This window comes from Neoarius graeffei, chromosome 2, assembly GCF_027579695.1.
Source record: "Neoarius graeffei isolate fNeoGra1 chromosome 2, fNeoGra1.pri, whole genome shotgun sequence".
Lineage (NCBI taxonomy): Eukaryota > Metazoa > Chordata > Actinopteri > Siluriformes > Ariidae > Neoarius > Neoarius graeffei.
In genome coordinates, this window is record NC_083570.1 from 62,514,675 (window position 1) to 62,528,297 (window position 13,623).

Sequence of the window (13,623 nt, forward strand, 5' to 3'; positions counted from 1 at the left end):
TGATTGATGTCAGCTTGGTTAACATTCTCCTCTCACCCACCTCCTCAATGGAGTCCAGAGGACAGTCCAAGACTGAGCCAGCCCTTCTGACCAGTTTATTAAGTTTCTTCCTGTCCCTCTCTGAACTTCCACAGCCCCAGCAGACCACAGCGTAGAAAATCGCTGATGCCACCACAGAGTCATAAAAAGTCCTAAGCAGTGTCCTGCACACACCAAAAGACCTCAGTCTTCTCAACAGGTGGAGACGACTTTGGCCCTTCTTGTACAGGACATCTGTGTTGTTAGTCCAGTCCAGTTTGTTGTTGAGGTGAACACCCAGGTATTTGTACTCCTCCACGATCTCGATGTCCAAACCCTGGATGTTCACTGGTGCAATTTGGAAAACCGTCCTTCTGAAATCGATCACCACCTCCTTTGTCTTGCTGGCGTTGATGCGCAGGTGGTTCAGTTCGCACCAGGCGACAAAGTTCGTGATGACCTCTCTGTATTCCAGATCGTCCCCCTCTGATACACATCCAACGATGGCTGTATCATCAGAGAACTCCTATGCTTGGTTTTCAGATATGACTAAAGCAAGTAGCAGAGATATGCACAAGCACCAGTGACCGGCAGTTTTCTCTGCCCATACAGAGGGTCTGCGCTGGCTACTCGATCCCAGAAAAAAAATAAAAACTTGTCTTTCAATGTTCAAGCGGTTTATATCGTCTCCGCTGCCCACAATTTGCTGCAAATCCAATTATTCCACCATGAAATTGACTTCGATTCGGGTCTAACATGACCGGAAATGATGCCATATTTGTTGATTGATTCTTGTGCTCTGACTGGCTGAGCCGGACCATGCCGTAGTGTGTTACACCATGTAGTTATGTTACAGAGCCAGGCAGCGTACTGCAGAGGGGAACTGAGAAAGCCAAGCACACACACATCTGGAGGGAAATTTCATACATACTTTGCAAGTATTTTACAGGGAAGTGGTTAGTAATTTGTGAGCTGAGAATGCACCAGAAGCCACCAGAAGGCATGTAAATTTAAAAATTTTCTGCGGGGCATACCCCCAGACCCCCCCAGGTGGCTTTGCTGCTGCAAATTCCAGATCCGCCGACTACTTTTTCTTTAGCTACTTCAGATTTTCCGGAGAACCCTGAAGTAGTTATCTTTATATGGAGATGGTATCTGACTAGCTTTACTAATTTACCATTTCTTCATTATGTCTATCTGTAAGATGATGCTTACTGAACATAAAGAGAGTGAAACAATCTACTCACTCTGATGTAATATTGAATAGTCTGCTGTGGGGGACAGTTGGTCCTAGGCTTGCCGGTGATGGTGTTACTGAGGCCCTGTCCACACGGCAACGGATTCAGGTGAATCCGATAAAATTTTTTATCGTTTCGGCCTGGCGTCCACACGGCACCGGCGTTTTGGGTGCCCCAAAACGATATTTTTTGAGAACGGTTTCCAGAGTGGAAAAATCTGGCAACGGCGCTGTTGCGAAGTCGTCTGGATGAGTAGAATGGATTTGTGTACGATGACGTCGCAACCACATGACTAGAACAAGCAGCACTCTCGCTCGCATCATTCGTAACAACAACAGCAACAATGGCGGACCCCAGAGTAGTAGTAGTTTCAGTGCTGCAGTTGCTGCTAAGTTTAGCAGACAAGAGAGTCGGGTTTTTCCCCGCGTAGTTGCAGCCATCTTCTTGTTGTTGTTGTGTGTTTGTTCCTGTGAGTGCTTCACGCCAGGTAGAAGAAGGGGTTTATGCGCATGCGTCCTACTTCTTCTATTGTTCTGGTGTCTCCGATGGGACCGTCTTACAGCGCACGTAGAGGTGTGGCATGTGTATTGCATCGTTTTCAGCAAGCGTTGCGTTGCGTTGCCATATGTACCTGATATTTTACTGATCCGTTGCCCATGTGGACGCGATATTTTTTTTACCCACTAAAAAAGAAATCTCGTTGCCGTTGTCGTGTGGATGTAGCCTGAGTCTGCTGATGATAAAATGTGGTAAAGGCCATTTTTTGTGGCTCAGAGAGAGGCCCAGTGGCGCATAACTACTCATTTTGACAAGACTACACACTGGTGCTCAAGTCTGATAACTGCTTTATTTCTAGTCAAACTGCTGTTTAAGCAAAATACAATGTACATCTGTCACTCTGTAGTGAAGGAAATCCATGAATACAGATGATGCCCTGTGTGCTGACTTATTGTTCGTAGTCCTAATGTGCCTCTAATGGACACATATTATTGTGCTTTGCATTTAGGTTTAGATCTTTCGTCTCACTGTAGTTACAAATATCTAGTGTTGTGTCACAGCACAGCCAAAACTTGTTCCTTAGTACTTTTCAGGCTTTGAAAACCTATGTCTGTGAGTAAAATGTTGACATTTTTGATAACTTATTTTTTATTTCTTTTATTTATATTTCTTTTATTATTTATAGCATCAGAGAGAAACTGCAGTTATGTAACTAAATTGCATTAATATGACCGTAAACTAAGGGCACTAATATGTTCACCTGTCTGTGTGATTTTACACACACACACACACACACACACACACACACACACACACACACACACACACACACACATTTATTTATATCATTAAGCTTAACAGGTTTAATTTAAATGAAACCATACAGACATGATGTAGCAGTATGTAAACTTAAACCACACAGATTTTATGTGCCATATTTTTATTGGTTGCAAATAGAAGGCAGAAATATGTGCGCGCGCGTCATTGTCACTGTTTCATGGCTGTATGATGGTGTATTGTTTGCTTTAGTAAAATCATTGACTAGATGACCCTAGTACCCTGTAGATCATAGCATCTTTCAACAGTGGGCTGCCAAATGCCAATTTGTATAGACTAATTCATTGTCACTAATCGAGGCCGAGAAAATACAACTGCTCCTTTTGAGGGTTGTTGCTAGGAAACTATCAGTGTGCAGATGAAATCCCCACTGTGTGTCTTGGTCCAGCTGCAAAGCTAAGCCATTACGTGCGTGCGTGTGTGTGTGTGTGTGTGTAAAATGCCATGACATGTGGGTTTCTCGATCCAACAGCTGTAAACAATCGCGTCTAATCTCATTAGTTGGGCTTCATGAGCATCCAACTTCCAAAAGAAATTTCCGTTTAAATGTAATCCATAGCACAGAGGAATATATCATGATTATAAGACTTTCTTTGATGTTAATTTCTTTGATGCTAATACTAGAGACTTTATTCTTTCAGTTACTACCCACAGCTTGTGATCAGGATAGGCATGTAGATTGACTGGCAAACAGGGAGCTTTGCCCAAAATCTGATTCATCACCGCAGTTCCATGACGGTACAGAGACTGTAACACTGTTGCAGCTGCTGACCTGATCCGATTGTCAATCTCAAGCTCTTTTTTTTTCCATCACTCATGAGTGGAATGAATAAGATCCACTGGGAGGTAAGGTCTCTCCCTTCCCCTGAAGGGAGCCTTTTTCTGGGAGGGAACTATGAGATCAGACTTGGAAGTGATGGTTTTCATTCCTGCTGCTTCACATTCAGCAGCAAAACATTTGAGTGCATGACAGTGGTCTACTCTGGATGGTGTCAAGAGATCACCTGCAAATAACACAAATGTTACCTCTATACCTCCATGCCGGATATCTCTTAAACCTTGACTACGTCTTGATATCTTTTCCATGAAAATCATGATCAGGAATGGAGACAAGATCCACTCTTCATGGAGTCACTTCCAGTTTTGACTTAATGACAAGAATGTAGATGCATCTCTTAGCGTGCTCATACAGAGACCACAAAGTAGTGACCCAGATACCCCGTACTCCTGCAATACCTCCCACACCAAATGTTGAGGCACAAGATAATAGGTGTTCTCCAAATCGACAAAACATATGTAGACTGGATAAGGGTATCCCATGGCCCCTCGCAAAGCTGTGAAAGAGTTAAAAAGCTGGTCCAATGTTCTTCCTGCATTGTTCCTCCTGAATCTTTGGTTCAAATATAGGACATCTCCTTTCTATAACCCAGGCGTAGTCCTTTCCTGTGATGCTGAGGTGATTCCCTTATAATTGGAATGCACCCTCTGGTCCCCTTTAAAAAAAAGAAAAAGAAAACAAGACCATTATTCCAGTTTGTCAGTCCACAGGCACTGCATAAAGTCTCCATGCCACATTGAAGTCATGCCAACCACACCACCCCAACCTTGTCCAGTGCATTCGACATCTCTGGCTGAAACTGAGCCTCCTCTGTAGCCACCGTGACTCCAAAGCACCAGAGGTTTCTGGCACTGGCTCCCCCAAAGTAAGGCATACCTGTTAGGTTAAGGAGTTTCTCAAAGTGCTCCTTCAATTGCTCAGCTATATCCCTAGTCAGTACTGAATGCTCCTCAGCACTTGCTCATCAGAGTTTGTGGAGGAGCTTGCCTCCCTTTCCTGAGGTGTTGAAAGGTTTGCCAGAAGATCTTTGGGGCCACTCGAAAGTGTTTATCCCCTGCTGTCTGAAAGGCCTGAAGGGGGATTATGTTGTGGTGATTTCCATCCATCTATCCGTCCGTCCCGGGAAGGGTACTCACCTTCTGAAATCATCTCCTTTCACAATTTTTGGAGGAATTTCACTAAACTTGGCAGGATTCTTTGTTATATGTTGGTAATACGCATATTGCAATTTCATTCAATTTGGTTGCATTTTACCAGAGTGATGGCATAGTTGCCTGCGGGGGATATTGTGCTCTCAGAGCACTCTTGTTTGTTTTTTGTTTTTTTCATGGTCTCTCCAAACTCCTCCCATGCCTGGATTTTGCTTCTGCAACTGCTTTTGTCACAGCCCTTCTCCTACACCTCCCGGGGAACTGAATCAGGAGAACCCTCCTTGGCGTAAGGTTCACTGGTACCAAAGGCACTTATGAGCAACCTCATGTTCAAGCACAGTGTTTGTATATCTTGTTTAAGAAGATGCCTTCTCTTCAGCATTATGCAGTTGATGGTGATTCACATTTATACATTGTATTCCCACTGTAAAATGGCTTACCATTTAAACAATGTCTGTGGCTTCAGTTGTTTCTTGACTCACTTGCGTCATTATTTTTAAAACATATGTTGTTTGTCACTCTGACTCCCCCTGTGCCTACTGACCATGTCAGTCTCAGATTGTGATTCAGGAACATTTATTTCCCTTTACGGTCCCCATAGCATTTGTTGCCAAAAAATTTGTAACTATTGCCTCAGCATGCCACTCACCTCTGTGTCAAAATGTCAGGTTTTATTTCTAAAAATTAGTTTTGCTTCAGGTGGCCTATGCACATCTTGGGTGTGCAGAAAAGTCTTGTTTCCTGCTTATGTGTTAACTTTGATACTGGTTGTAAAATCTTTAAACTAAAGCAAATGAATATAGAAGCGTTTTGTTTTCAGAAGAGTAAGTTTCATTTCACTGCAAAGTACTGAATATGATGAATAAGGAATGCATAAGAATGGCTTTTCAATTCATCACCAGCATTGCGCTCTTAATGCTTTGAGCAAGATGCTGTTGCATGGTGCATTAGTTCAGAATTTTACATTCGTCTCCAGGATATGTCTGCTTTGCTTCTTGCTCGCATTAATATGTTTATCTCTTCGCTTTTAGGAACCCTGCTAATGCCACAACAGCGTCCACAGTAAGCCTTATCTTGGACCACCTTCACCCCAGAACCATGTCTCATCTCACGCCTCTTCTGCTCACTCTGTCCCTCGCACTCTCCTCCAGTCGTGAGTATTCCTCAGTGTTGTTTGTTCTTCTTTTCCCCTCCCCTCCAGCTCTCATTCCTCGCTCTTTTCCTAATTCTCCCTCTATATTCATCACAGCAGTGAGCTCCTAGCGCGGTAGCTCTGGGTAATTGCACCGAGATTAGAATATGGCTGTCTTCTCACATTAGTCCATCAAGAGATGATCCAGCTGATTAGAAGCAGCAATTTCATATCCGGCCAGAAGAAAGCTACGCTCACTGAGCCAAAGTCAGAGCATCAGAGAGTATCCCGACCAGGGGGCATCTCCCGGGCTCATGAGATACAGCTGCATTATCTGTATTTTAGATGAAGCCGGCTAGTTTCAGCTGCTCTCAGGGTCTGTTATAGCAAGGATGGCACCTGTGTCTTTATATGAGTTTGATAACTGAGTTTTGCTTTTATCTGAACGTATTTAGGAAAACATCTAGCATCAAACTGAGCAAAGGGAATTGGTTAGGCCAAAAAAAAAAAGATAGTGTGTTTCAGGTAACATGAAATACTAAAATAAGGTCGGTATGTAGGGAAAAGTTTTTTTTTCTTAATTTTTTTTTTATTTTGTTCGAAAAAATTAACACAAGTAAACATCTTACAAAATAGTATTTTGGCACAGAATCCTTTATACCACACATCATAATAAAATAAAAGTGTTTTAAATCTTTAAACGAATAAAAAAAAATATCGCAAGAGTTCGAGTTATGATCTACGGAAGCGTGTTGCTGCCACACTCAAAAAAATTGGCTTAGAATCAAGTAATTACATGAAAAGATATTGTTAACAAGGGCAGCACGGTAGTGTAGTGGTTAGCGCTGTTGCCTCACAGCAAGAAGGTCCTGGGTTCGAGCCCCGGGGCCGGCGAGGACCTTTCTGTGTGGAGTTTGCATGTTCTCCCCGTGTCTGCGTGGGTTTCCTCCGGGTGCTCCGGTTTCCCCCACAGTCCAAAGACATGCAGGTTAGGTTAACTGGTGACTCTAAATTGACCATAGGTGTGAATGGTTGTCTGTGTCTATGTGTCAGCCCTGTGATGACCTGGCGACTTGTCCAGGGTGTACCCCGCCTTTCGCCCGTAGTCAGCTGGGATAGGCTCCAGCTTGCCTGCGACCCTGTAGAAGGATAAAGCGGCTAGAGATGATGAGATGAGATGAGATGAGATGAGATATTGTTAACAAAGTTATCACGTTTTTACAATATATTTATCATGTAATAACATAACATCACGTAATTTCATGATATGAAATTATTACGTTATTTCATGATATTTTCATGTAATAACGTGAAAACACCTTATCAAGAAATAACGTGAAAATAATGTCCTAGGCTAGGCTACTTCCATTAAAAGCAGACGGCCTAGCCTACTGTAGAACTTGGGTCGAGCAAAAACATGGCTGAATCCTGAATGACTCCTATTTGTATAAATAGGGGACTACATAGGCGGCAAAATGTAGTGTTTTTCCCTGCCATGGAAGTGCACTTGTATACTGAAGAGGAAGCAATTTGCATTACAGCCTTGAATGAGGATTCAAAATGGCGGCTCGGCTCAGTTTTGCCTTCCTCCTTCAGTATACAAGTGCGCTTCCATGTTTATGCAGGAGGGCTGATAGAAGTGGCGAAACATTTTACTTTTTATCGTTTCTTTCACAACTTGAATGCGTTGAAACAAAAAATTAGGACAAACTAACGCCGCTTACACTAAAATATCGAGGGAAATTTGTAATAAAAACTTTACGGTCGGCAATTTCGCCACAAAAATTCTCGGTCGGTCGGGTTACCGGAAACACACTATTTTTTTAATTTGGCCTTAATTTTTATACCTCGCTGGCCGAAAGACCCGAAGGGAGATTATGTCGTGGCGATTTCCGTCCATCCGTCTCGGGAAGGGTGCTCACCTTCTGAAATCAACTCCTCTCAATTTTTGGAGGAATTTCACGAAACTTGGCAGGATTCTTTATTATATGTCAGTACTATGCATATTGTAATTTCGTTAAATTGGGTTACATTTTCCCAGAGTTCCAGCCCTTGATTAACAAAACTATAATTTGACAATTTCACGAGTGTGTGTTTTCCTTCTGAAATCAACTCCTCTCACAACTTTTAGAGGAATTTCATGAAACTTGGCAAGAGGCATTGTTATATGTCGATAGTACGCATGTTGTTATTTTGTTCAATTCAGTCACATTTTACCAGAGTTGTGGCCCTTGATTAACAACCTAGTACTTTCACAATTTCATGAAGGTGTGCTTGCCTTCTGACATCAGCTCCTCTCATAATTTTTGGATGAATTTCTTGAAGCTTGGCAAAAGGCCTTGTTATATGACGGTAATACACATATTGCGATTCAATTTCGTTTGTGAAAATTTTACCAGAGTTTTGATCCTTAATTAAATAACGTGTACTTTGACAATTTCATGAGGGTGTACGTTCTTCTGAAATCAGCTCCTCTCAGAATTTGTGGAGGAATTTCACCAAACTTGGCAAAAGGCTTTGGTATATGACCGTTATACACCTATTGAAATTTTGTTTAATTTGAGCAAATTTTACCAGAGTTATGCCCTTGATTATTAACAAACTTGTACTTTGGCAATTTCATCAAGGTGCGCTTGCTTTCTGAAATCAACTTCTCTCACAATTTTTATTATCCCCCGCTGGCCGAAAGGCCTGAAGGGGGATTATGTCGTGGTGATGTCCGTCTGTCCATCCATCCACCTATGGAAGGGTACTCACCTTCTGAAATCAACTCCTCTAACAATTTTTGGAGGAATTTCACGAAACTTGACAAGATATGTCGGTAATACGCATATTGCAGTTTTGTTCAATTCAGTCGCATTTTACCAGAGTTATGGCATAGTTGCCAGTGGGGGGTATTGTGCTCTCAGAGCGCTCGTTCTTTTTGGGGGATTGTCCCCCATTTTTCTCCTTTTAATTTGGTCACCTGCCACTTCCACCAGCTCTCCTGCTGTGGCTAGGTTTGGGGTAATGATGGCTAAGGTTAGGGATAAGGATCTTCCTCCAAGACATGTGAAGCCAGCCTTCTGCATCTTTTGAAAATGCTTCTCGTGCTGGGCAGCGCATCACAGGACACCACTCGGAGGAAAGCGCTATCTGCCATCTTCTGCACACATGAGCTCACAATTGACTAGTGTCACACTAACAGGGGTGAGAGATGAAAATGACATCACCTTTATTACAAACCTATTCATTTTGTATGGCAAATTTCACATGCACAAATGCAAATACTCCAAAACTCCACCCAACTTTAAAAGTTTCTTGCATGAGTTTAAAGAGTACATGAAATCCCTTACACTAATTGACACTAAACAAAGCACCACATCCGCAGATATATACGAGAGGTTTTTCAAAGAAGATTAATGTATTTACTTTCGGTTTCCTTTTTTTGTTTGTTGTTTTTTTGTTTTTTGTTTTTTTTCCCCTTTCTTGTCATTTTATTTATTCATTTATTTATTATCCTCCCTACTTCTTTAAGTTTACTGGCATTACTAACATCCTTAGTGTACTGTTTAATTTATTATTATTATTTTTTGATGATACATGAATATTGGAGCACCTGTCTGCTGTTCTGTGTACATTTGTTTGTATGTACAACCTTTTTCAATAAAGTTCTTTAAAAAAAAAAGGGGGTGAGAGATGATGCCACACCTACAGTATGCTACTCATGCCAAAACGAACATGAAGCTGGGAAATATGAAAACTCATGTCAGCTGTTAACAGGACCGATGTGCTTGTTCCCAGCCATCAACCTTTTATATTCTGCTAAGTCATAGCAGAATATAAAAGTTTGATGGCTGGGAACATTGTTCCTGATCTGCAAATTCTAAACAGATATTAGAGGAAGGGACAGAGAGCTATACACCCACACAGAAAGACAAAAGTACATCCAGGGACTAAACACCCGTAAACCTCAACTAATCAGCTTAATTGGAAGGTTCCTTGGAGAATCTTATACGTCTAAGAGTAACTATTGTTATGCAAAAAGCAGGCTATATAACTCATTACTGAAGCTGTTTCCAGATTTAATACATTAGCAATAAATGGTTATCATCATATAATCTTACAACTCTCACTGACGACCTCAAATACTTAGTGTGATTTTGGGCTTCAAATTCTAAAAGCTTTCCATTATACTAGTGTATCTCAAAAAATTAGAATACCATGAAAAAGTTCATTTTTTTCATAATTTAATTCAAAAAGGTAAACTTTCATATATTCTATATTCATTACATGTAAAGTGAAATATTTAAAGCCTTTTTTGTTTTAATTTTGATGATTATGGCTTATAGCTCATGAAAATCAGAAATCCAGTATCTCAAATTATTAGAATATTCCCTAAGATCAATCAAAAAATGGATTTACAATCCAGAAATGTCCAACTTCTGAAAAGTATATTCATTTATACACTCAATACTTGGTTGGGGCTCCTTTACCATGAATTACTGTATCAATGCGGTGTGGCATGGAGGTGATCAGTCTGTGGCACTGCTGAGGTGTTATTGAAGCCCAGGTTGCTCTGATAGTGGCCTTCAGTGTATCTGTATTTTTGGGTCGGGTGTTTCTCATCTTCCTCTTGACAGTACCCCATAGATTCTCTATGGGGTTCAGGTCAGGCAAGTTGGCTGGCCAATCAAACACAGTAATATCATGGTCAGCAAACCATTTGGTAGTAGTTTTGGCACTGTGGGTAGGTTCTAAGTCCTGCTGGAAAAGGAAATCAGCATCTCCAAAAAGCTCGTCAGCAGATGGGAGCATGAAGTGCTCTAAAATCTCCTGGTAGATGGCTGTGTTGACTTTGGACTTGATAAAATACAGTGGACCAACACCAGCAGATGACATTGCACCCCAAATCATCACAGACTGTGGAAACTTCACACTGGGCTTCAAACACCTTGGATTCTGTGCCTCTCCACTCTTCCTCCAGACTCTAGAACCGTGATTTCCATATTAAATGCAAAATGTACTTTCATCTGAAAAGAGGACTTTGGACCACTGAGCAACAGTCCATTTCTTTCTCTCCTTAGCCCAGATAAGACACTTCTGACATTGTCTCTGGCTCAGGAGTAGCTTGATATTAGGAATGCAAAAGTTGTATCCCCTTTCTTGAAGATGTCTGTTCGTGATGGGTCTTGATACACTCACTACGTTTACATGCACATAGAGAGAATCGAATTTCTGCCGTTGCTCGACTGAAATCGAAGTTCAAAATGCCATGTATACACCTTAATTCGGCTGAAATTGAATCGAACTTGATTTCTCGGAATCGAGCTACACGACCTAGTTTATGTGATTTCTGCCGAGCTACTTTGTGCATGTATACCCTATCGAGCTAGTTGTCGAGCTACTTCCGGAAGTGACGAGTGACGAGACCACAAGCGGGAAACACAACAGCCTCGGTCGGCATGACAACAGTAGTAGCGGGCAGCAGAAGAGGTCAGGAGGAACAAACGAAGAAGAGAAAATGGCGATGTAGAGCTCTCTGAAGTGTGGGTGGAGCACAGAGGACGGCAGGACAAAGCTTCTGGTACTAATAGGCTTTTTATTGTCAGACTTTTCAGTTTAACAGCCTACTTTTATTCTTGAGAGAAAAACACACACGCGCGCGCGCTGTGTTCTAGTCCCGGGATGAGCTTTCCCCTCTGCTCTCCCTCTGCCTCCTTAAATAGGGCGCGGTTACTGGGAAGACACACAAACACAGGTTAATTACCGTCAGGTGTACCGTCGTTCTGCCACTCACCTTCCCTGGCTCCGCCCTCCTGTCACAGACCGGCGCTTGACCACGCCCCCACTGCCACAGGCAAGCAGAAATGTGCACTTCTGGAGCAATGAGGAGACAGACTTTATGCTCATTCAGCTTAAGGAGTTGAATATATTAAAATTCATGGACGGGAGAAAAACGCGCAATGGAGAACACGGAACTGATAACTTTGTTTACACTCTTGAATAGCTCTTCTTCATGACGACAACCGGAAGTGTACCAACACGATGGGGCGTGTTGTGCCACTTGCGGCTCGGGTGCACAATGCACCTCACACAATAGCCCGATTTTATTGTGTGCATGTAGGATTGGATTTCTCTGGCACCCCTCCTGGGACCTTCAGCTCGATTACCGACAGCAGCTCGATTTGGATGTGCATGTAAACGTAGTCACTGACACCAGCCTCAGTCCACTCCTTGTGAAGCTCTCCCAAGTTCTTGAATCAACTTTTCTTGACAATCCTCTCAAGACTGCGGCCATCCCTGTTGCTTGTGCACCTTTTCCAGCCACCCTTTTCAGCAATGACCTTTTGTGGCTTACCCTCCTTGTGGAGGGCATCAGTGATCATCTTCTGGACAACAGTCAAGTCAGCAGTCTTCCCCATGATTGTGGTTGTGTGTACTGAACTAGACCGAGAGATACACTGTGTTCATACTGTTTTACTCAAACTCGAAATGAAATATTCTAATATTTTGAGATGTTTTTTTTATGTTTTTGTACTGTATGCCATACTGATTAAAATTAAAATAGAAAAATGCTTGAAACATTTTAGTTTGTGTAATGAGTCTATAATATATAACATTTTCACTTTCTTAAATAACTGATGGAAAATATTGAACGTTTTCACAATATTCTAATTTTTTGAGATGCACTAGTATATAGTGTATCTACAGTTTATAATAGAATAGCTGTACTGACATAAGCACTAGCTTTTAGTCCTTTGAAATGATAATGACCTTTCATTAATATGAAATCAGCACTTAGTTTTATTTTCTCTCTTCCAGCTGTGTATGGTGAAGCTGCTGGCGTCTTTGGTGAGTATGATTAATAATTTGTCTTAATGGCTGTTAACTGTGTCTGATATCCACACAGTTGTTTGTCTAACTATCCTGTGTTTACATGAGCAGAGTATCAGTTGATGCAGTCCCAATGCTCAAGGCAAAGACAAACAGCATGAACAATGAATATGAGACTATAAGTGCCTGAAAAGCATTCCTACTACATCTCTTGACAGATCAGACTAAACAAGTTCAAATCAACCTGTTCATTTGGGGATGTGGATGTAAAAGGATTTCAAGGTTTTAAAGATCTGAGGCCAATCCAGCAGGAGGCAGGAATGATGTGTGTTTATCCAGGATTCGTTCACAACGATCTCAATTCAAGCATAGAGTCAGAAAAGATGAAAGAATTAATATGGAGGCAAATGATGTACTGTAAGATGCTCACTATTCTATGAGGATAAGAAAACTTCAAGACTAGATTTATTAAATCTTAATGTTGTAATGAAAGAAAACCAGCAGGGGAATGATACAGGAGATGGTAATGTGCAAGATGATTGTCAAAGTACATTCTAATGACCAGCTAGGATTTTAATTTGCACGATTTTCACATGTTCCTACTCAAAGAATAAGCAATTATTGGATGAGGTTGAACAAAATATTGTGATTTGTTAGTGGCAAGCAAGCAATTATTTATTTGCCGATGCTGAAGGCAGAGGCAAATAATTGCTTGCGAAACACTAACAACTAACAGTTATTCCACTAACTCAAGTCGTACACTACCGTTCAAACGTTTGGGGTCACTTTGAAATGTCCTTATTTTTGAAAGAAAAGCACTGTTCTTTTCAATGAAGATCACTTTAAACTAATCAGAAATCCACTCTATACATTGCTAATGTGGTAAATGACTATTCTAGCTGCAAATGTCTGGTTTTTGGTGCAATATCTCCATAGGTGTATAGAGGCCCATTTCCAGCAACTCTCACTCCAGTGTTCTAATGGTACAATGTGTTTGCTCATTGCCTCAGAAGGCTAATGGATGATTAGAAAACCCTTGTACAATCATGTTAGCACAGCTGAAAACAGTTGAGCTCTTTAGAGAAGCTATAAAAC

General features: G+C 41.5%; 1 protein-coding gene across 2 annotated transcripts in view; it reads left to right on the forward strand.

Moving 5' to 3' along the window:
- cntn1a (contactin 1a) overlaps nucleotides 1-13,623 on the forward strand; it is a 226,875-nt gene that overhangs the window by 110,352 nt on the left and 102,900 nt on the right. For both annotated transcript variants that reach the window (XM_060914626.1, XM_060914627.1), the window contains exons 2-3: nucleotides 5,612-5,733; nucleotides 12,517-12,546. In XM_060914626.1, the coding sequence (XP_060770609.1) occupies nucleotides 5,679-5,733; nucleotides 12,517-12,546 (85 nt within the window). In that variant the 5' untranslated portion in view covers nucleotides 5,612-5,678. The remainder of the gene's footprint in view (nucleotides 1-5,611; nucleotides 5,734-12,516; nucleotides 12,547-13,623) is intronic.